A 20,049-nucleotide genomic window follows, 5' to 3' on the forward strand; every position below is an offset into this window, starting at 1 on the left:
TCGCTGTCTCATATTGAAGACACAACTCCCAATCTCCGGTTGGACTTAGACCACATATCATCATGCGCCAAAATCTGCTCTCCATTGCCTTTAGCGCCGTATTGCTGTCTTGGACTCAGAGCATCCTGACCGAAAACGCGGTATTCCAGCCGTGCCCTATTCTAAGAGCCTACTACCCTGTGCCGACCGTCGACAAGGACGCTGAAACCATCAAGTCCAGTCATTTACGAAAGATTTCACTTCGCTTTTCGATTAACTTGTGAAAACCGGAGGCTTTGAAGACTTTGGCGAGATCATGCCTAACTTGAATTTCTTCTCAGTAGTCTTGTTCTCGGGCTCCAAAGAGGCCGAAGAAGACCCTGTGTTTTTTGAGTGCAATTATACAGCCCCCAAAGCCCCGAAGCACCTAGCGCTGGACTCCGGCACAATCTTCCCTTTTGGCACGCTTACTCAACGATTCAATGTCTACTCATGGCTTGTGGGGATTGGGGATTGAGGATTGGGGATTGGCAATGGGGTTCTCCGATCACCCAATTCTTGCCAGAGCTCAAAGATGTCTCCCAGATGGGATAAGAGCCAAGTGTGATGAAATCACTGTTGGTGCACTAGCAGCTTAGCAGTCCGGATTGACAAGAGAGTGTAAGCCTGCTAATTATGAGAATACCGCGGCCCATTGCTCATGACTTATCTTCAGCCAACGCTTGCGTTCTGGGCAAGTCTTGCAGCTGCACCGAATTCATTGAGCGATTCGGTAGTAAGCCATCCCTTTTTCTACCTGATACGACGACGCCCATCATCTCAAACGCAGCTTTCCATCTCCTAACCATGACTTTGGAGGCATTTCAAGACAGAATCAACAGAACAGGCACGTTCGACAGCATTCTCGTGTCTGGGGTTTTCGAGCCTCTTAACATGACCAACAGTGGCCTCCTATCTTCAGTTAAGGATTCCCCGATGGTTGCTCAAGACCTGAACATGTAAGCTATTGGAGAACCAGCGTACATTTCTCACAAGCATGGATTAATCTCGTCTGACCAATCCAAGGCAGCGCTCTTTCGATGTTTTCCACAGCCTCTGACCTCGCACTCGCAGGCCAAGCCATGCTCAGCTCTCGTCTCATCTCGCCCGCCGCCACACGCCGCTGGCTGCCACCGACATCTCAAACCTCCGCAACGGCGTTGGCCGACCCTGGGAGATTGAACACGCCGGCCAACACGCGAACAGCTCCATCGTCGACATCTTCACCAAGAAGGACCTGATGAGACACTATAGGAGCTACTTTGGCCTAGTCCCTGACTTCAACGCAGGCTTCGCCATCCTCGCGCACGACACCGAGGCAGCTCGTCGCCCGGACCTGAAAGTTTACGCTGATATCGTTTCTCTTGCGGTCGTACGGCTTCAAAAGCTCGCTACTGCTGAGATGGCAGCGCGGTATGTTGTCAATTTTCAAGGCCCAGAGAAAACTGCCGCTTTCAACACCTCGCGCGACGGGCCTGGAATGCTTGTCTCGACCTTGAAGGCTGGCAATGTCGACCCCCTTGCGCAGGTTGCGGATGCTGCGGGCATCAAATTGGAGGACCTTGACTTCCGTTTGTATCCGGCCAACGTGGGTACAAAAACCCAACACCAGTGCGTAGCAGTGTTTCAAAATCAAAGTGCCCCGATTGACATGAGCACGCTGACCTGCATCACTTGGCAAAATGTTGACTCCCTGGGGTCAAGTGTGGATGTCCGTGTTGTTTTCACTGTTGACTGGACGCATCTGGAAAGGCTACCTATGTTGCTCTGGCAGGCAGTTCGCTGTCACTGGCAATACCAGCTTGACATACTGCAATGTGCCTATCAAGCCCTTACTGTTTTATAGAGCTCTTTTCTCACAAGATTTCTTTCAGCCTTGTCGTATTCTTTTGTTGCTACCTCATCGCATCACTAATTTGAGAAAAATGATGGCATTCGTTAAGTAAGGCTAAGCAACAATTTGTAATGTGCTTGTGTTGGCGGCTAAACTCTACGTCACATGCAAAAGTTTCAAGCCTTGCGGGCAGGAGCATGAGGACACGTAGACCAATTGATTGGACTTCAAGCACAACCGTGAAGAGCCACTCTAATGAAGCAGATATACAGGTAACATCTAGTCTCGCAGATGCTAGAACGCTATTGAAAAGTGCCAATACCTATATTTGTTGGGCTTCAGCTTTGTGACGGTCTTTTCCAGGACTTCCTAGAAAATCTGCCACAATCGTACCTCTTTTGTTTTCGTCCGCTGTGAGATCGAGCCGTTCTGCGCTCCCGATACGAGAACATTCGAGTTCGCTTAGCGGTGGATCTCCAGATTGCAATCTAACTTGGATGATTTAAAGTTTTCTCAAATACTGGTAGAACCGTGGAATGTCTGCAAAGGAGGCAAGAAAACGTTGAGGTGGTTGTGTCAGGCCACCGCTCCTACTCCATAGAGGCTCAAAAGTTCTTGAAATTGTACATATACCCCCTGATGTCCCATTGATTCATGTTGCTTCTAGACCCACAAACTCATGGGCAGATTGCTGAGTCCTTTTCTGGGGTTTATAGTCTCGGATACCTAATCGGATGACTGATCAGCCCTGCCAGACCCGGAGGCGAAGGAGCGATCATGGCTCTTTGCGTGGCGTGTTCCGTTCCGTAGTAGGTCCCGTCAATATACTTTGCCGGCGGATGCTTCCCAAAGTGGAAGGACAGTGCCTTGTTAGGTTCCGCGTGTCTTTAGCTATAACGCTCTCCTCGAGAGAAAACTAATCACTCGGGGGAAGCCAGTCCTGTCATGTGAGGGAATAGACTCGTATAAGAACGGCGGATTGTTTCCTCTTTGACGAGAGCTAACCTCGATCAACTCGCGATTAAGCTATCCATACACAGTTCTCCTCATCAAAATGCAGTTCTTTCAACTCTTCCTCGCTGCCATGTAAGTGAAGCTGCTCGGACCCCGTTCAAGCTCGACTTTATGAGTCTTTCTAACACTTGACGCCAGCCCCTTTATCGGTGTGTCGCAAGCTGTCCTTTGCTCGTGCGATCGCAGCACAACTGTGTCAATCACTTGCTGCCCTGACATTCAGAAGTGGTGTACGTTGTATTCGATTTGAACCTCTTTCCAAAATGACTAACAAAAGATAGCTGGCTATGAGTGTGAGCCAGCGGATCAGCAAGCCTACACGGACTGCTGCGCTGACCAGTACTCTACCACAACCTTTTGTAGAGATAGCAGCATCTAAGCCGACTTGACAGTTTCTTGCTAGTCCAACTAAAGTAAATTTTGAAAGGAAAACAGAGCAAAGTAGCCGCTAGCGCCCCGGTAGCAACTCTGGTGAAATGTGTATCTGAAGTTATATCTCTTCCTGGCCCCATCATACGTCTCCTTCCCAAAGAGCGTACTCTTCGAAGTAGACATCATGGATTCGCTTGGCATATTCGACCAAGACCGGGTAACTTTTGATGATCTCTTTGCTATCCGGTGCCCTGCCATCAACCATGTCAGTTTCTCCTTCGCGCACAGCATCGCATTGGGATGGTGGGACCTACGCTGCACACCCCAGACCCGAGGCAATGAAGCCGAAGACGGTTGCATCCGCCTCGGAAGGATTCTTGCCGCCCAAGACCCAGAAAGGAGTCTGAAGATCAGGAGCTGTAAGGCGAGCCTCGCTCAAAAATGCATTGATATGCCCCCAAACGTCCCGGCGGAATCCTGCGAGCTCATCACTGGAGAATCGGCCAGTGCCTTGGCCATAAAGGGTACGGGTCACTCCGCGGTAGGCCAGGAGACCAATCAGGGGCTGTATTGGCCATGGGATTGCACCGAGCACACCAGATCGCATGGTGTCGTAGTTGTCATGCCACCTCTCCGAGCTCTGTGACGCGAAGAGAGATTTGTGAGCATAGGAAGCTACTGGGGATATTCCTACCATGGCTTATACTCACTTGATAAAAAGCTAACTTGTCCTCAAGAAGGGCGCGAATGGCAGCATCCTGGGCTCTGACGATTGGTGAAAGTGTTTCATTCAAGTCTTGACAAACCCCGTCATCAATCAGTCGTTGGATGATGAGGCTTGTGTCTCCTAAGCTAGTCGGCGGATCTTGGTTGGGATGGGCGATCTCAATATATGGTATTTTACCACGAGGTGCTTTGCTCATTGAACCTTGGTCGGTGCGGAATTGCAGCTTAGCGAATCGAAGGCGCGCTTCAAGCTTTGTGACAAAAGGTGACCACACGTAGGCATTGGAGACTGGGAAGCCTCGATACAGCACGAGGTGAAGCTGACTTTTGACTGGTGTAGACATGATGATAGATAAGGTATGTCCAACTAAGGTCGGTAAACTGCAAGAGAAGTAAACGTTGGTACTGATGATTTTGAGGATGAAAAGAAACCCATTAACACCTATATATATACACCGTTATTTAGTCAATCCATTTTTGCGTGTTCCGTAAGGATGCTCGTCTGCCTAGTCGGACTTGGGTAGACGGCGCTAGAGTGTGGCACAGCGACCGGTCGGACTACGGAATAGACCTACATATTGAGCCGTGTGTAGAGCGAGATCATTACCCGCGCGGGTCGGACACGCTTACCATCGCATTCCATGCCTAAAACAGACGAAAGTAACCAAACATATAACAGACACCGATCTTTGACACATGCATTGAATGCTGCTTAAATGTTAGTGAATCAAGAAAAAAAACTCGTTTTCTCAGCCTCCTGACCTGGAGTCCGATCTGACCAATGAGGAGCGAGTCCGAATGGCGACGAAGCTTACATCGGGCGTCAAGAGGACCCCAAAAATACGATATTCGAAGACCTGAGAAACAAAGCCACTGACAAGACTCTAGGTATCCTTATACAAGGCACCCAAAAATTCAGCTCCCATTCCGTTGAAACGTCCTTGTCAGCTACGCTTTGGAAGTTGCTTGTTGACTTATTAAAGGAACGCCAATTCAGCGCTAAGGCTGAATATGTGAAGGTCTCGAGCGTGATTAGAGGTCCTCTTCCGTTCATTGGCAGTAGAAGGCCCCAGTTAGATGAGGAGGCAGGATAAAGGAATCGAGGATCACCATGAAATTAGCACATGAAGATGGCGCGACAGTCAAGCATACATGGTAACTAAGGTTTCAATAGGTATTATACAAGCAGCATCCATTGGACCCGCCACGATGCGGTCCTCAAGAAACAAATATAAAGGCAGATTGTAACTGTCTTGCTATGTTAAGGCGTAAATGTAGGAGACTGGTCACTACAACCCTCATCCAATGCTTTGGTCATGTCCTTTATTGGTGTCGGTCAAAAGCTCTCCATCATTTCAATCCAACGTGCAAATGAGGGGCTTGAGATGTCACTCAAGCAGCGAACGAACCAATCGTCTTGCTCGCCTGCCTGTATTCGCGTTTGCTCTGTTGACCAGATTTGTTAATCTTTGTTATTTTAGTCCGAGGAGAATTTGAGGTGGACGAGAAATACAGATATCTTACCCAAGAAGCGACTGGATCAACAAAAAATTGGAAGAATTGACGTTGCTCATCCGAGGACATTATCAGTATGGGATTTCCTGGTTTGCCGTCTTTCAGAATTAGAGTGAGAGTGTCGCTTAGAGCCACAGACTCCAGCAGGCAAGTGCTCAGACCCAAGCCACAAATGACCTGTGTTGTAGAAACTCATAGACTTAGCTTAACATCCGTCAGAAAGGTTACATGAGCTCTTACGTTGTTCACTGGTGCGGCGTCGCCAGCCAAAAGACACCTCCCGCGCCTCAAGTTAGAAGCCAAGCGCTGATGAATGGGGTACATCGCTGCTCTATCAATCCTGTATGTCAGTGCGCGGGGTCCGGTCCAAGCGCGTTCACAATGGTTTGAAATGTACGTATTCCTCGGACAATAGATCTTGTTCGGTTTTGGTCTTGAGCAGCTTCGGCTTTATCCAGCTATGTTGGGGAGCTTGGTTCTTCCAATAAGCCTCTTTTGGTTCGGCTGCTCTGCCCGGCCAGACATCAATATTGCTGTTCCAAACATCGCAATTGTCGTCTTTGGCTGGGGCAATATCATATTGTCCATTAGCTCAATCCACTACCTAGGGCCCCCATACCATCGTTCCATTGTAGCAAGCGCAGCCAGCGCGAACAGCTTGGCGAGGTACACCTTTGGGGCTGCTAACCTATTCTTTTCGTTGCAAAGTAAGCTATTCTTAATCTTACAGGAAAATATGCGTTCACTGATGCCAAAATTATTTAGTGTATCAAAAGCTCAGTAACGACTACATTAGGTGACGAGTCTTTTGGGATTCCTGGCATTAGTACTGCTTCCTAGGCCATGGATATTTTTCAAATATGGCAAAAGTATTATACTTGAATGCTACATCGTTGGTCGCATTTTCAGTGTCGTCACGGCGATATCATCCTAGAATTGCCAGTTCCGCAGGGTCAGGTCGATGGTCGACTGCCCTGTCACCCACGTATAAGGCAGCCTGAGGTAGCCCGAGGTAGCCCGAGGTAGCAGCGGGTGATCCTGATCCGGTGACTTCAATTAATGATCATTTTCAACCGCCTGGAAAAACCTCGTAAAGTAGGCACTCCGCATAAGTGATATTCTGGTCACCAATTAAGACGGCCTTTCCTGATACAGCATGGCTATTCTTCAGAGCCCCAGCAATGGCTTCGGACAATTACTGCGTGTAAATGAAATCCAGCCCACCAACCGGAGCGAACGGAGGCATGGGTAAGTTGCACTCCGCATAATCAGTGTATGCCCGGAATATTGGTACAATAATGCCTGGAATATTGCCGGCAATGAAGGGTGCATCCAGACAGAGATAAAAGGTCAGAAGAAATTGCGAGGCGGGCTCGTTGGCTTGCCTCATTTTCCAGTCGCATCTCTGGTAACTGACAAGCGGGGGCCATACCTAAAGCAGGGGAATCTTACAGAGGAACAATTGAGCCACAGTGCTGAACAGCTGTCACTTGTTGAAGACACATGTAACCTCAACTTCCATATGATCGTTGAGGCAGAGATGAAGCAGCGAAAACTACCTTGTGAGTGGCACTTGAGTCTAAGATAAGTATCCGAGATTCTGCGAGCTTTTGTTGCGGAGATTTCTTCCGAGACTCTGAACAACACCAGATCAAGAATAAAGTTTTCAGCTGCGATTGAATACAGGATTCGTTCTCATTTATTTCGTTGCAGACAAATAGTAAGGTTTCCTAGTGTGTCCTAGATAAATGGAACAGACAGAAGAATACGACGTGAGTTCATGTTATAGCCGATTAATTGCTCCTTAGGTAATTATGGTGTCATCTGGAAGTTCTGCCAGAGGTTCCCCGAAAGGTTCGTATTTAACCCGACCCACTGCCGTTTTTGCCGGAACGACGCGAGAACTGTGCCTCGGCAGCTTGCTTCTCTACCTCTTGCCCCCAAGTTATGGTTCTTGTACCCTCCGAACAAGGTGTAGCTTGACTGAAAGCCGCTCGACCTGTCAGAATGAACCTGTCAGAATGAATACTAGCGTCTCAGAATTACTTTTGACGTCTTTCAAGTGCCGTCCTTACTGCCTACTGAACACTGCGTCGGTTCCATCACTTGACCCTGCCAAAGCAAGAAGCCCTGACTTCAAAAGCAACTACAAATCAGCCCCATGCGTCGCTAGTGCCGGCAAAATCGCAGGAGTACAACGTGACTCGGCTGAGATGCCGTGCGTGTAGCAGTGACGAAGACGCCACACAATATACGCCAGGCGATCCAGCCGCGTACGCTGAGATAATTCCATTGCCGAGCCGTTATATCTAATTTAGCCGGCTTCTCTTGGTACCCTTATGTACCGTATGTTTCGGTGACTTCCCCGCGTTGTTCAGATAGCCCACCAGGTTGCAACACCCTTAATGAGCCGTGAGGTGATCCGGCGTAGCTCCTCGCAGGGTTTCCCCTGCGAGGCCGATGTTTTGAAAAAAGACCCCATTCTATAGCATGAGTCTAGGTCTTCACTCATAGACAATTATGGCTGGTGGAATCGAAACATCCATGCCCTTAGAAGCCTCGCCTTAATAGAGCCAGGGGCTTACTTTTCCGATTCTGCCTGATTTCATTCGGCACGGAAGAGCAACCGTTTCGTCGATAATTAACACGGAACCAAGCGAGGTTTTGCGAGCACGCAAACCGGGCTAGCTAGTCCCCTGGTTTGATCTAACGACATCTAACATGCCAAGAAAATCGTATAAGGTCGACGTTCGCCTGCATCGATTGCAGATATCTTGGCAATCTTGAGCCAACCAACACCTACCTCGCCCAATCGAGACCTTCATTCTCAAAATGGTTTCCATTCACTCTTTAGTCTTGGCTCTTTCGGCAATCGCCCCTTGCCTTGCTGCTCCCGCGATCGGACCGTCCGAGTTGCTGCCTCCCCATGTCCATAGACGCGGCCCTTCCGACTTCTTCTTAGGGCCTGATCACCCCCTCATGCTCGCACGTCGCAATGAGTCTCTCGAGAGACGCGGCATGACCCTCGAGGAGCGCACCAACTATGTCCAGAACTACAAGACCGGCGGCACGGTCAACTTCACGCCCTCAGGCAACAGCTTCAGTCTCACCTTCGACACCACAGACGACTTCGTTGTCGGCGTCGGCTGGAACCCCGGCTCCACCGCCCCCATTACTCACGGCGGATCCTTCGCCGTCACCAAGGGACTCGCTACCCTTTCTGTCTACGGCTGGACTACCAATCCGCTTGTGGAGTACTATGTCATTGAGGACTCTGCCGGCTTCTCTCAGACCGGGACGAAGAAGGGCACCGTGTCTAGCGATGGCGGCTCGTACACCGTCTGGGAGAACGTGCGTACCAACGCTCCTTCAATCCAAGGTACCCAAACCTTCAACCAGTACATCTCGGTTCGTAATGGGGGTAGCTCCAACGGTACCGTCTCTATTGCCAACCACTTCAATGCTTGGAAGAGTTACGGCCTGAACCTAGGTACGCTCAACTTCCAGGTCATTGCTGTCGAAACCTGGAATGGCGCTGGCTCAGCCAAGCAGACCGTCACCAACTAGATTGCTTTTCATTCCGCCCGTGTGTCTGGGAGCTCGACTTCCGTGCGTTTCATTCGACATCGGAAAGCACTTGAGAGGACTGTAAGCCTTAGCACACGAGTCATCTTCTTTTGTATCTATTCTTTACGAGCCAGGGTTTGGCCATACATCAAATACATCCATACGCACACATATTCATGATACAATATCACCCCCAAGGATTCTCTGTGGATTGTCTTTGGTCTTCTCGAGGAGTGAATGTGTTATCAAAGAATTCAACTTCGACAGCCTTAGCCCGGCCCTCCTTCCAGACTTACATGTCCCGCCGCCGGCCAGCCAAAGTCTTTAAAGCTTCCAAGTTGTTTGCACGGATATCAAGAAGATTCCACACCCTGCCATGTTAGTCTTGAGGAGAGCCGTTATGTCCTTGATATTTTCCTTCGCAGAATTCGTGCCGTTCTGGGAGGTGATGACTTGTAAGCCTTTTAGAGTTACTTAAGCTTTTGGTTGGTAGCTGATCTTTACTTGTCAAGGTTAATGAAACTCTCGGGTACGTACAAACTCTTGAGTTAAATTCTCGCAAGATGCCTTCTCGAGAACATGAAAGGCGTCCTTTTGTGTCATGACCTCGCCATAGTCAAACACCATCTTGTTCAAGGTTTTCTAGTTAGCGATGATTCGGAAGACAAAATTACCAATGTCACGCTCATTGTTGAGCGCCCAGGGGAGCATTGCCGTCGCCGATGACACGAATGGTCACATCATCGTTTCAACTCATTCGATCAGATGTGTGCTGAGTTCTATAATTGCCTTGTTAAACGGGCAGAAGACGTGGTTGGATAGACACCCCTTCTTATCGAGGCTCTATTGCTAGAGCATATAGAAGAAATGGTCTTACTTCATGAAGATGCATCGGACCAATCGTGAGCATCGTAACCAGTCTCAAATCTTGGGTTCGTGAATTTCGCGCGAAGAACATTTGAATCTGTGTCGGTGGTCGCGCCGGCTGCGACCAACAGTCCGAACGGAACATGAATTTCTAGAATTATTCAATCAGTAAGTATTACGGTGAGTGTAGTGCGAACAAGGGTCCCTGGCCTTGAATTTTGCTTCAACGGTCAATGTCACAGGCAGTCGACATCGTCTAGACGTTTTGCGCTTAGCCCCATCTCATCTCATTTATGTTGTCTCCCTCAGCGCGGCTTTACCGCCCCCAATACAATTCAATTTCTTCTTTCTTACAACCGCACCATACCAACAACAAGGACGCCGTCGAAACTTTATCCCTAGGAAGAGAAGATTCAGTCGTGAACTGTAGCCACTCACATTTAGTCTCCGATCTATTTTACCCTACATATGTACTCATCTGAGGTAACCTAAACGATACCCATACACAGCTTGGTATTACCTTACATGGAATGCTGAAGTGGGCATAGTATTTCACTCTATGTGGGGCTCTACGTTACTCTAAAATGGCCTTCTATAAATTGTCCCAAAAGAAACCGTACTCTTGCCGTTTCTCCAGATGTACAATGATTTCAACCCAGGAAAACGTTTTGATCTTAGTCTACTAGAGCAAGGAAACACCTGAAGACCATATTCTATATCGAGATTGTCATTCAAACTGGAATTCATAGCACAGATGGTCTCGACTTCTCGTCAATGCGATGGCGCCAGCTTCTACCCCAGAGTGCGACAGCCCAAACGCTTATAGCCCCGATCACCAAGAAGCCAGCAGAAATGGTGCTGAACCATCCAACCCCAATGACCTTGATCGCTGGAAGGACAACAGCCGATCCAGCGGCACCAAATAAATATCTCACCATAAAGTTGCCCGCAATCACCTCTGCGCTGCGTCCCTGTATCACGTCCAAGCAGTAGGTGTTTAAACTCGGGAAACAAAAGAGCTGCGATACGCCCCCGAGGAACATGAAGACGACAGGCACCGCAACGCCGCCAACGCGACGCTCGACTGTCCACCCGTAGATGAGCATGCATCCCGGCAAGGCGGCGCCCAAGAAAGGGATGCACGAGCGCAGCCGGTCCTCGGAGATGCGGCGTCCGTGCCGTTCAGCTATCCAGCGGCGAACCGTGTAATCGGCATAGCGTCCACCGACGAGGGTGCCGGCAAGGTAGCCGCAGCCCGGCGCCAAGTAGAAGAGGCCCGATTGTGCCGGCGATGTCAGAGAAAACCGCGGGTTGAGGACGTATCGGATAGGCGTCAGCATGCCGTACATGTTCCATACGAGCGAGCCGCTGGCAATCGCCACCAATATGAGGTTTGGGAACTTGAAGAGTCGAATAACTCGGACAGGATTCGTCATACCCCATAACACGCTGACCTTTTGACTGAAAGCGAGCCCTTCCAGGCCTGCCTTTTTAAGTTCCTGCAACGTTTCCGGCATGAAAAAGAGAGCACCCGCGACGCCAACACCAGCAAGAGCGGTCTGAAGCCAAAAGATGGCGCGCCAGGATGTGTAGGTCACAATGATGCCGCCAAGAACTGGTCCGATCGTCGGCCCTATGAGTGTGCCGGACAAGAACCAACCCATCGCAGTGGCACGCTCTGTAGGATGATACAAGTCGCCAATTACAGCGGGACCAGTGACGAGGAATGATGTTCCGGCAAAGGCAGTGAGGATGCGGAACACAAAAAAGGCGGAAACGTTAGGGCTGAGAGCCGTACCAATCGAACATCCCAAGAATAGCGACGATGTCACCATACACGTCTGGAAACATGAGTCAATCTTTCTGCTTGTTTTTGAAAACAAGAAACAGTTGGCCGACGGATTGAGCCAGAAATTAAAGAACCGAGGTGTTGTAGAATCAATCCACTTACCCATTTTCGACCATACACCTGGCTCAACGGTCCCCAAAAGCAAGGGCTGATAGCCATGAAGACGAGATACAACGCATTACTAAGACTGATGATGTCTCCGGTAGTCTTGTACTCGGCTGCGACTTCGGGAAGCGCCGACAAGACAGCCGTACTGGAAATTGGTGATAACAAACCACACCAGGAAATGACGGCGACAGTCACATGTTTGCGGTGCTTCGAAAAGCGATTGTAGATCTCGTAAGGTACCTCCACGTTGGATTGATGGCGAGCAACTGGGTCGTCCTGGAAGTTGAGGACTCCTGACGGAAGCTTTGTCAAGCCTGGATGTGCAGGATCATCTAGACAATAGTGTGAGCCACCGAAATCTACTGCACGACAAGTAAAGCCAAGACGAACCTCCTTTGGCAGTTTTGGACCGCGCAGGAATGATGTCCGCATACTCTTCAATGTCGACATCGCGTCTATCTAAGAAGGTCCTCTGTGAAGAGTCCCCTTGGTCTCGAATGCTGTTGTCGGTTGTCATTGCGTGCCATTTGTTCCCAAAGGATGACCGATGCCTAATTTTCTACTAGCACAGGAGAAGTTGTCAAAGACAGGAAGCAGAACTGGTTTCCGCTGCGGACGGAAATGCGGCTCTGATATGGCGGCCGATATCCGTGACTAGCCCTCCACAAACTGGGGCCGACTCGGCAACACCCGATGCTTGGCTCCGGACATCGGGACTGGTGCGCCTTTCGGAAGAACGCTGTTGGGTGCAAAGCGCGGCTCTAGAGCCCATGGGACCCTCCGGCTCCGCAGATTTTTGAGCCAGGTTGTCCGGCGAGAAGGCAAGTGTCCGAAAACTGTATAGTTCTCGCAACTGAATGATGGCCATTCAGTAGTGTGATTTACCTCCCAATTTGATGTCTTCTATTCGATGTCTTCTTTTTTTCTGTACTTTACTTCTTTTTGGCTAAGATGCTACCTTGGCGTTGTACTCAAGAGTCGCAACTTGGTTATGTTGGAACGGGAGGAGAACATAACCCACACACGACTGTCTAGCCTGTCGGATGGCCGATCTGGACAGGTGCTCCGAGGCCGGACCCGTTCTGGAACGGAACTGGAACTTGAATGCGCGAGGTTCCGAGGCAATTCGGCAAGGATTTCTTATCGTCGGCTATCCGAAAACATGGGTTTGAAAGAAGAGATGACGCGAGTCCACCAATAGATGGCCGAATTAAGTGGGCTGTGCCGTATTGCCATCGTAAGCCCGGTGAACTTCCCAAGCCACTTAACACATGTTGGAACATGGCCGGAAAGCGAACGCTGTGAAACAACGTCTGCCTAATTAATCGTCGGAACACACTTCCATTGACAATGCAGGGATCCCGGGTATGCCGGAAGCACTGTTTAGTCTCCGGATTGTGGACATTACAAGTTCGGTGGTGGGGTTGTTGCCCTGGTAGAATGCATGTGGGTAACCATAAAAGAAGCATTGCAGCGGGCCATCTGCATCACTGAAATCGATGAATCTTCAGTGCCTCGTGGTTTCATTTTGTCTGCAAATCGAGAGCGGAATTATCGAAGCTAGCTGACGGGATTTTATGATTTCATTTCGAGTCTTGAACTTGTCTGGACGACCGATTATCGCCTGCCCCGGAACGCTTCTACCGAACGTGGCCACCATTGGATCATCGCGGTAGCACCTCTCCCCCTTGACAAAGATCAACGTAACCCAGGTCTCCACCCTGTCTCCGGCCGGGGTCGGCTCAACCACGGAGTCGGTGGTCGTTGATATTGGCGATGAAAGGCCCCTCCCATGATCCGACCGGCACGGGATGACGTGCTTTTGATGCGGGTAATTATAAGGCCCCAAATATGAATGGCCAATGCGAATTAACCTTCGTGAACACGTCGCCAGATGGGGCAATTGAGGAGTTGGGACCGCCAGAAGAGGTTTGTAGGTTTGCAGGATCAGACCGATGGAGCGCGTGTTCATCCAGAAAAGTGTCCTGTACCTAATTGAGTTTGGAAAGCAAATTTAAAAGCCATCGACACGGGTGAGTGCGCGAGAAACGAGTATCGGTCCTTGCTCACCGATTCTCTCTAGCGTAGGCCGCTTCGATGCCTGTGGCCCGGTATCCTCACACAGAACAATTCTTCATGAAGGTCTCCAACATGGATATGCAAACGAACCGGTGGCCAACGGCTCCCGCACCATTACCATAGTAGTAAGACGGCTTGTCCTGTCATGTGCATTCTCGGTGTAGTGCCAGACGCTTCGGCAGGATTCACTTGTTTAGGCGACCGAAACAATAGCGCCGTTGTGGTGTGCATGAAGAATCCGGTCTCCAGTTCCCTGTCTAGCCTCCCACGTGCTCCATCGAGTGGCTCACAACAGTTCTCGACGTGCACCAGGTTGCAGCCTGCAGGTAGTTGCATGTAATCTCCTACGCATGCCACATTCCCATTGAAGATGGCTATTTGGCGTGTACCAACAATTTGGTAACGGCTCCTTCCAGAAAGGACCCTTTAATTGAACCCCATCCCCACGTTGTGTCATTGTCGATCCGAACCTCGCCGGTCATCCACGGCCGCAGAGCGGCTCCCCAGCACTCCACCTGTCTTCAACGTCCAAACCCACGCAATCGCCATTCCAGAGCCATCAGCCATGGCCGTCGACGTTGAAGAGCTTATTCTCTATCCGTTTCGGGAGGTAGTCGAGAGGGGGGAAGAATCTGCCAAAAATGCGCACGAAGCACACGAGGAGGAGCCAGAACTGGCCCGCGAGATGGCGAAATCAGCAAGCGCCATCACCAAGGAAGGCCAACGGGCATTGAAGAGGTTGCAGCCTTTGTGGGACAGCCAGATTGAGAAGCATGGAGACAACTTCAAAGACACAATTGCCGACAATAGTAAGCTGAACCGACTAATGGTCTCGCCGGCTCCTATCCTTAGTGGCCGCTAACGTTCGACAAAAAGATGACCTGGCGGAGAAACGGAAAGCACTAGAAGAGCTGCTGTATGATTTTGAGGATTACATTGAAGTAGACACCTTCGACTTGACTAAATTTGTCGAGCTACAGGCTGCTACTAGATCGTTCGCCCTGGTTGTACTAGACGCGATCCAGAGGACCAAGATTGACACCAAAACTCCGCCCGCGCCGGTCCACAAGTTCCCGCCATTACCACCTCTGCCTCCTTCGCTAGCATCGTCAATCAAGAGCAACCCTCCACCCCGACCGGCACCACCCCCACGGGTAGCTAGTCACGGGGCCGCCAGCATTTCCTTATTTCCTGCCGTCCCACGGCAACCCAAGCCGCAAGTGAGCCGGGGTAACACGCGAGGCTCCTACGGATCAACGGACAGCACGACCACGAGGCTGACTCACTCGAGGGCCGAGTCAACAGAGTCCGATCCTAGATCGTCTCGCGTTGTACCTGGGAGTATACCATCCAACAGAGACGGGCGGCCGCGGCCGTTGTCGCCGGATGCTCTCGGCGATGAAATGGGTCGGCTGAGAGTCGTCACACCCCAAGAGCGTGTACAGCCATGGACATCAGATTGGGTTGAGGAGCAGACCTCGGTTCCTAAACCTCGACGGCCTGTCCGTGGAAGCATCCCCGAAAATACCGCCGTGGTTGGTGATGCCTTTTGCGACGGCACATTTATCGCGCGGGGTAATCGCATAGGCTTCGACAACTCGACACCACAGAGCTCAGTATTTGATCCCATCAGTCCTTCAACAACAAGTAGAACGTCAGTCTACTCGGATGTTCCTACTCAATCGTCGAGTGTCACTTCTACTAAAATTTCGACTGTTGATGCCAGGATGTCTCCGATTGCAGCAACAAGATTCGAACAGGCTCTAACAACAACTTTCCCGCCCTCGGGGCAATTCGCCGACGGACTGATGCTGGCCAGCGAACAAGCGGTATCAGAAACCAGCACACATCGTCTGAGGTCAATCTCAACACTGGAAAAGGAAGAGGGGTGTTTGATCGGGCCGAAGAGCTCTTTTCACCAACTCAAAGGATTCTGTGACGGCGCACTATCATTCCGCCGAGGAGGATATTGGGATGGCATCAAGCAGACAATGGCATGGGTGAGTCGAAATTCTGCCCCCCCCCCCCCCCCCCCCCCCCCCCCCCCCCCCCCCAGAGCCGCGCGCGCGCACGACCCCACGCCCACACCACAACACGCCCCAAGCCGCACACCGCCCCGCGCGAACCGCGCGCCATCCGCCCCCCTCCCCGCCCCGCCCCCCCCCCCCCCCCCCCCAAGCCATCTTGAGCGCAAGAATCCAGCTTGAAAACAGCACGGCTAAAACAAAAGCAGGGCGAACCACTTCTCATCGGCCGTTGCATAGATTGCGAATATCATCATTTGCACAAAGCGCTGGCTCTCGATAAAGAGGGTGACTGTAAGCCAATCCGAATTTTCCCCTTGTATTGTGGTTTGTGACGGCCATTTCTGATTCTGACATGCTTCCAGCCCGTGCAAACTTTTCAAAGTATGGTATTGTCTACCGTGTCCGCTTCCTGGTCAAATCACACATTGCGGTCAAAACAGCATCGGAAACTCGGTATGCGTGTCTGTTCTGCACCCATTTCGGACAGACCGTCCACGAGGCGGATGCAACCGTCTTCCAGAGCGCAGATCAGCTCCTCAAACACGTATCTAGCCATCCTCAGCCTCTTCCACAAGTTCCCGGTGTGACTGTCCTGTACGGTCAAGTCGACAAGGACCATGATCCCATCGAGGACTACGACGTCCACTTCCCATCGTCCCCGGCGCCAAGTCCATTCCCCGATCATGACATCCTCGCACAATTTCCCGTCGCCACGGCTCTAAAGAGCTACGTTCAGCGGAAGGGTGAGAACTTGGTAGGCCCTGACGGCAGCCCCAACGTTCTTCAATTCTTCGTCGGTGCGAGGATTGTCGGTGTCGAGTTCCCAGAGCAATGGGGCGGCAAGTGGTGCACTGGCTGGCATGACGGCGTGCAAGGCCCATTCCCATCTAAACTTGTTGAGATTGAGAGTCCAAGGCAGAACGAGATTTCTTTCCAAGCCACCAGTGCGGTATCATTGACTACGCGATGGAAATGGGATCCTCCGGACAACTCAAGGGCGGGCTGGTTGACTTTTGGGAAGGGGGAAGCCATCAGAAACGTCGGATGTAAGTGCTCTGGTGCTGCCTCGAGTGACAAGTTTGATGACCTAGGGCTGACTGAAGGCAACCTCTCAGGGCTTTACCAGGACCATTGGTGTTGGTCTGGGACAAATAGCAAAGGGAAATTTGGCATCTTCCCTCAGTCACACGTAAGCCCTCAATCCCTAAAGGAGGGTTCTTTACCGCCGTCTATAAAGCGCCCACAAACCAGCGGGCCCATGAGGATATTCAGTCGACGAAGAAAGAGTACTAGCACGGCCTCCTCAATGAGTGGAGATCCTTAATACGCAGAGAAATGTGCAATACACATTCCTCGCTTCTGTCAGTTGCAGTCGCACAAGTACATGGGGCTTCCTATAAACACCCCAGGGGTTCTTAGGGACTATGAATGCCCGGTCTAAATGACCATATCGAAATTCATTGCAAATTTCCGAGTCGCTTACTTAAAAGACTTGGGGGAAAAAAGACAGGAACCGGACCTGAGTGGACAATGGATTCAACTCCCCAGAGCAAGATCTGTGCTGTGCACATGAGTGGGACGAGTCGGTTAGCGAGTCGCACTCCGACGGACTTTCTCGCAACCCAATTGACCGGATTCTCAATCTTCTCCCGGTAGAATATGTAAAACAAATAATACACAAATATTACATCAACTCATCAATGTGAAGGTCAATGTACAGAAAATGGTCATGGCCAGTTTGTTCTGTTTCATGTTACTGGAACTGTAGGGTGAACGGCGTGCCGATCCATGGGATTGTAGACCAGAAAGATTTCAGACGACGAAACAAGTGCACTTGAAACCGACGGGTGAATAGGTAGCAAAGACATGAGTGCAATCGCTTGGCGTCTTGCCGTGGCGTGGTAAAACAAGGACAGTGAGGTCCCTTGCTTGAAATGTCGTTCAACGGGCACCATTCCTCCCAAGCGGAATCTATCAAGGTCAGTCAGGTCGCCATTCCTGATTGGCGAGAGCATCGATAGACTGAAGCAGACTGTCTCACAATTGTAAGACACTTGGAAAAAGGCTTGTTCGGCACGTGGAAAGCGTGAAAGGCTAAATTGTCGCGTTTAAATTCGGGATCCACAAATAAAAGCAACTCACAAAGCCTACGGTGCCTATCCGTAATCACAGCAAATCCACCGTCTCAGCGTCGATGAAAAAAAAGACTTGCCGTCTCCGTTTTGAAATGATGAGAGCCAGCAACCCGTATCCTGCTCTCGTGTTATCACGATCTACAATCATGCTTTCCGGACGTGATCTGACGCGATTGGAACTAGTCCCTGGGAGGGGGTTTCGTTCGTTCGTTCGTTCGCTCGCTCGCGATAACGGCACAGCGCCAGACAAACGACGCCCCCATTCTGGCATGATCCCAGCCGTCAATCCCAATTGGGTTAGTCAGCAGACGCCAACCTGCACGTTAAGGCGGGCGATCAGGGGAACGGCAGGGTTGTGCCGCATAACGGTCTCGAATTAGGTGCGGTCATTCCGTATCCATAATTACGAGCTCACAGCAAATGGTGGAGATTGTTCAATAATCCATTGACTTTTCGCCATTTGGTTTGGGCACCTCGGGATGAACGGCATGGGTCTGCTCATCTCCGCGCCCAGGTCGCGTCCGGAACGGCGCAAAATCTTGGGGTCGAATCCCAGGAAATCCATCCCATTCATGCAGGATACCAGGTTTCTCCATCATCAAGTTGTTCTCTCTCTCTCTCACACACACATGCATGATGCGTTTTCGAGGCGCCCGTAATTGGAGGGAGTCCAGTAGCAAGGCTTCAACATTAGTCTAAAAAAACGTAATTCAAAATTGTGCGAAGGCGACGCCAGACATGACCCATCCGATTTTGATGTGTGTGGTATAATCCTTCATTTCCGGTCCTTCCAATGGGCACTTCGCTAGTTTGTCGCTACTCCCTTCATCGTAGCCGGTTGGTATCATTCGGGTTTTCAAAACAGCTCCAAGGAGGCGGGGGGGAAAAAACAAGATTTGTGCGTGCATCTTGTAATCTTGCTTACAAGAGCATGTAGGCGGCAACGGCGACGGAGCCCAAGATGGCGAAAGTGGACTTGATAGCGGAGGCGCTGCTGGGGGCAGTGGATTTCCCGGAGGCAGCGGAGCCAGTGGCGGTACCGGAGCTGGAGGCGTGAGAGGCAGCGGTTCCAGAGGCAGAGGCAGTGGCAGCGGCAGAGCCGGTGGTCGCTGTGGTCACGGTGGTCAGGCCGGAACTCTGGGTGGCCGTGGCAGTGGCAGAGGCCGCGGAGCTAGAAGCCGAGGATGACGAACCGGTAACAGAGGCAGAGGCAGCAGAGCCCGAGGCGCTGGCCGACGCCGTAGCGGAAGCAGAGTCAGAGGCAGAGGCGGAAGAGGAATCTAGGGCATGCAAGGTGAGCGGACTGCGCTTGATACGACCGAGAATAGAGAAATGTGTTGCTTCACGTACCGTCAGAGCCAATGAAGTTGAACTGGTTGGACTGGGCCAGAATGCCAGAGTTCTCGGGGTCGACGGAGACGAGGTTGATCTGGTAGGCACTGCCGGCGGCGACCTTGGCGTCCTTCAGCTCGTACTTGCCATCGGCAGCCTGGACGGTGGCGATGGTCTCGGAGACCTGGGGGTAGCCGGACTGGTTGACGATGACAATCTCGAAGCTCTTGGGGTCGCTGGAGACGGTCTCCCATTTGATCTCGTGGGTCTGGGAGAGGTCCCAGTTGTCGCCCTTGGCGGGCGAGGTGACCTTGACGGCCTCGGCAATGGCCAAGAAGGAGGTGATGGCGACGGCGGTCTTGGAGAACATTTTGGCGGTTGTTTGAAATTAGTTATGTATTGGTGTTTTTTTTTTTTTTTTTGTGGTGTGTAGTTGAAGTTTTCTGGTATTAGAATAAGTAGTGTGTCTGAGCGAGTGACAAGAACGAACGTCCAAGATTGATGAATCTGAGCAGTTGACCGAACATCGAACGGGAGATTGAGCTTCCCCCCTTCAAGCTTTTTAAACAAAACATTTATACATAATCCCTGTCGATAGTCCAGTCG

At 50.9% G+C, this 20,049-nt stretch overlaps 9 protein-coding genes across 9 annotated transcripts; 5 read left to right on the plus strand and 4 right to left on the minus strand.

The window, feature by feature from the left end:
* Positions 1-62: 62 nt before the first annotated feature.
* CORC01_05300 (uncharacterized protein) lies at positions 63-496 on the plus strand (the record flags this gene model as incomplete). Its single annotated transcript, XM_022616943.1, has 2 exons — positions 63-219; positions 273-496. 2 exons carry the CDS (start codon positions 63-65, stop codon positions 494-496), a joined length of 381 nt encoding a protein of 126 aa, XP_022476648.1.
* Positions 497-825: 329 nt separating this feature from the next.
* Positions 826-3,245, plus strand: CORC01_05301 (uncharacterized protein; the record flags this gene model as incomplete). Its single annotated transcript, XM_022616944.1, has 5 exons — positions 826-977; positions 1,093-1,610; positions 2,893-2,938; positions 3,005-3,096; positions 3,148-3,245. The coding sequence occupies 5 exons, from the start codon at positions 826-828 to the stop codon at positions 3,243-3,245; spliced, it is 906 nt and encodes a 301-aa protein (XP_022476649.1).
* A 132-nt stretch (positions 3,246-3,377) lies between these two features.
* Positions 3,378-4,308, minus strand: CORC01_05302 (uncharacterized protein; the record flags this gene model as incomplete). The annotated part of the gene is made up of 3 exons (XM_022616945.1): positions 3,378-3,489; positions 3,553-3,878; positions 3,949-4,308. The coding sequence occupies 3 exons, from the start codon at positions 4,306-4,308 to the stop codon at positions 3,378-3,380; spliced, it is 798 nt and encodes a 265-aa protein (XP_022476650.1).
* Positions 4,309-5,300: 992 nt separating this feature from the next.
* On the minus strand, positions 5,301-5,803 carry CORC01_05303 (FAD binding domain-containing protein; the record flags this gene model as incomplete). Its single annotated transcript, XM_022616946.1, has 3 exons — positions 5,301-5,411; positions 5,489-5,656; positions 5,720-5,803. 3 exons carry the CDS (start codon positions 5,801-5,803, stop codon positions 5,301-5,303), a joined length of 363 nt encoding a protein of 120 aa, XP_022476651.1.
* Positions 5,804-8,311: 2,508 nt separating this feature from the next.
* Positions 8,312-9,046, plus strand: CORC01_05304 (glycosyl hydrolase family 11; the record flags this gene model as incomplete). The annotated part of the gene is made up of 1 exon (XM_022616947.1): positions 8,312-9,046. One exon carries the CDS (start codon positions 8,312-8,314, stop codon positions 9,044-9,046), a length of 735 nt encoding a protein of 244 aa, XP_022476652.1.
* Positions 9,047-10,656: 1,610 nt separating this feature from the next.
* On the minus strand, positions 10,657-12,387 carry CORC01_05305 (uncharacterized protein; the record flags this gene model as incomplete). The annotated part of the gene is made up of 3 exons (XM_022616948.1): positions 10,657-11,754; positions 11,865-12,202; positions 12,261-12,387. 3 exons carry the CDS (start codon positions 12,385-12,387, stop codon positions 10,657-10,659), a joined length of 1,563 nt encoding a protein of 520 aa, XP_022476653.1.
* Positions 12,388-14,514: 2,127 nt separating this feature from the next.
* On the plus strand, positions 14,515-17,300 carry CORC01_05306 (uncharacterized protein; the record flags this gene model as incomplete). Its single annotated transcript, XM_022616949.1, has 5 exons — positions 14,515-14,758; positions 14,826-15,949; positions 16,183-16,267; positions 16,339-17,022; positions 17,092-17,300. 5 exons carry the CDS (start codon positions 14,515-14,517, stop codon positions 17,298-17,300), a joined length of 2,346 nt encoding a protein of 781 aa, XP_022476654.1.
* Positions 17,301-18,590: 1,290 nt separating this feature from the next.
* CORC01_05307 (uncharacterized protein) lies at positions 18,591-18,770 on the plus strand (the record flags this gene model as incomplete). The annotated part of the gene is made up of 1 exon (XM_022616950.1): positions 18,591-18,770. The coding sequence occupies one exon, from the start codon at positions 18,591-18,593 to the stop codon at positions 18,768-18,770; it is 180 nt and encodes a 59-aa protein (XP_022476655.1).
* A 262-nt stretch (positions 18,771-19,032) lies between these two features.
* CORC01_05308 (developmentally Regulated MAPK Interacting protein) lies at positions 19,033-19,813 on the minus strand (the record flags this gene model as incomplete). The annotated part of the gene is made up of 2 exons (XM_022616951.1): positions 19,033-19,391; positions 19,462-19,813. The coding sequence occupies 2 exons, from the start codon at positions 19,811-19,813 to the stop codon at positions 19,033-19,035; spliced, it is 711 nt and encodes a 236-aa protein (XP_022476656.1).
* Between the last annotated feature and the right edge of the window lie 236 nt (positions 19,814-20,049).

Source organism: Colletotrichum orchidophilum (genome assembly GCF_001831195.1).
Source record: "Colletotrichum orchidophilum strain IMI 309357 chromosome Unknown Scaffold_36.1, whole genome shotgun sequence".
Classification (NCBI taxonomy): domain Eukaryota; kingdom Fungi; phylum Ascomycota; class Sordariomycetes; order Glomerellales; family Glomerellaceae; genus Colletotrichum; species Colletotrichum orchidophilum.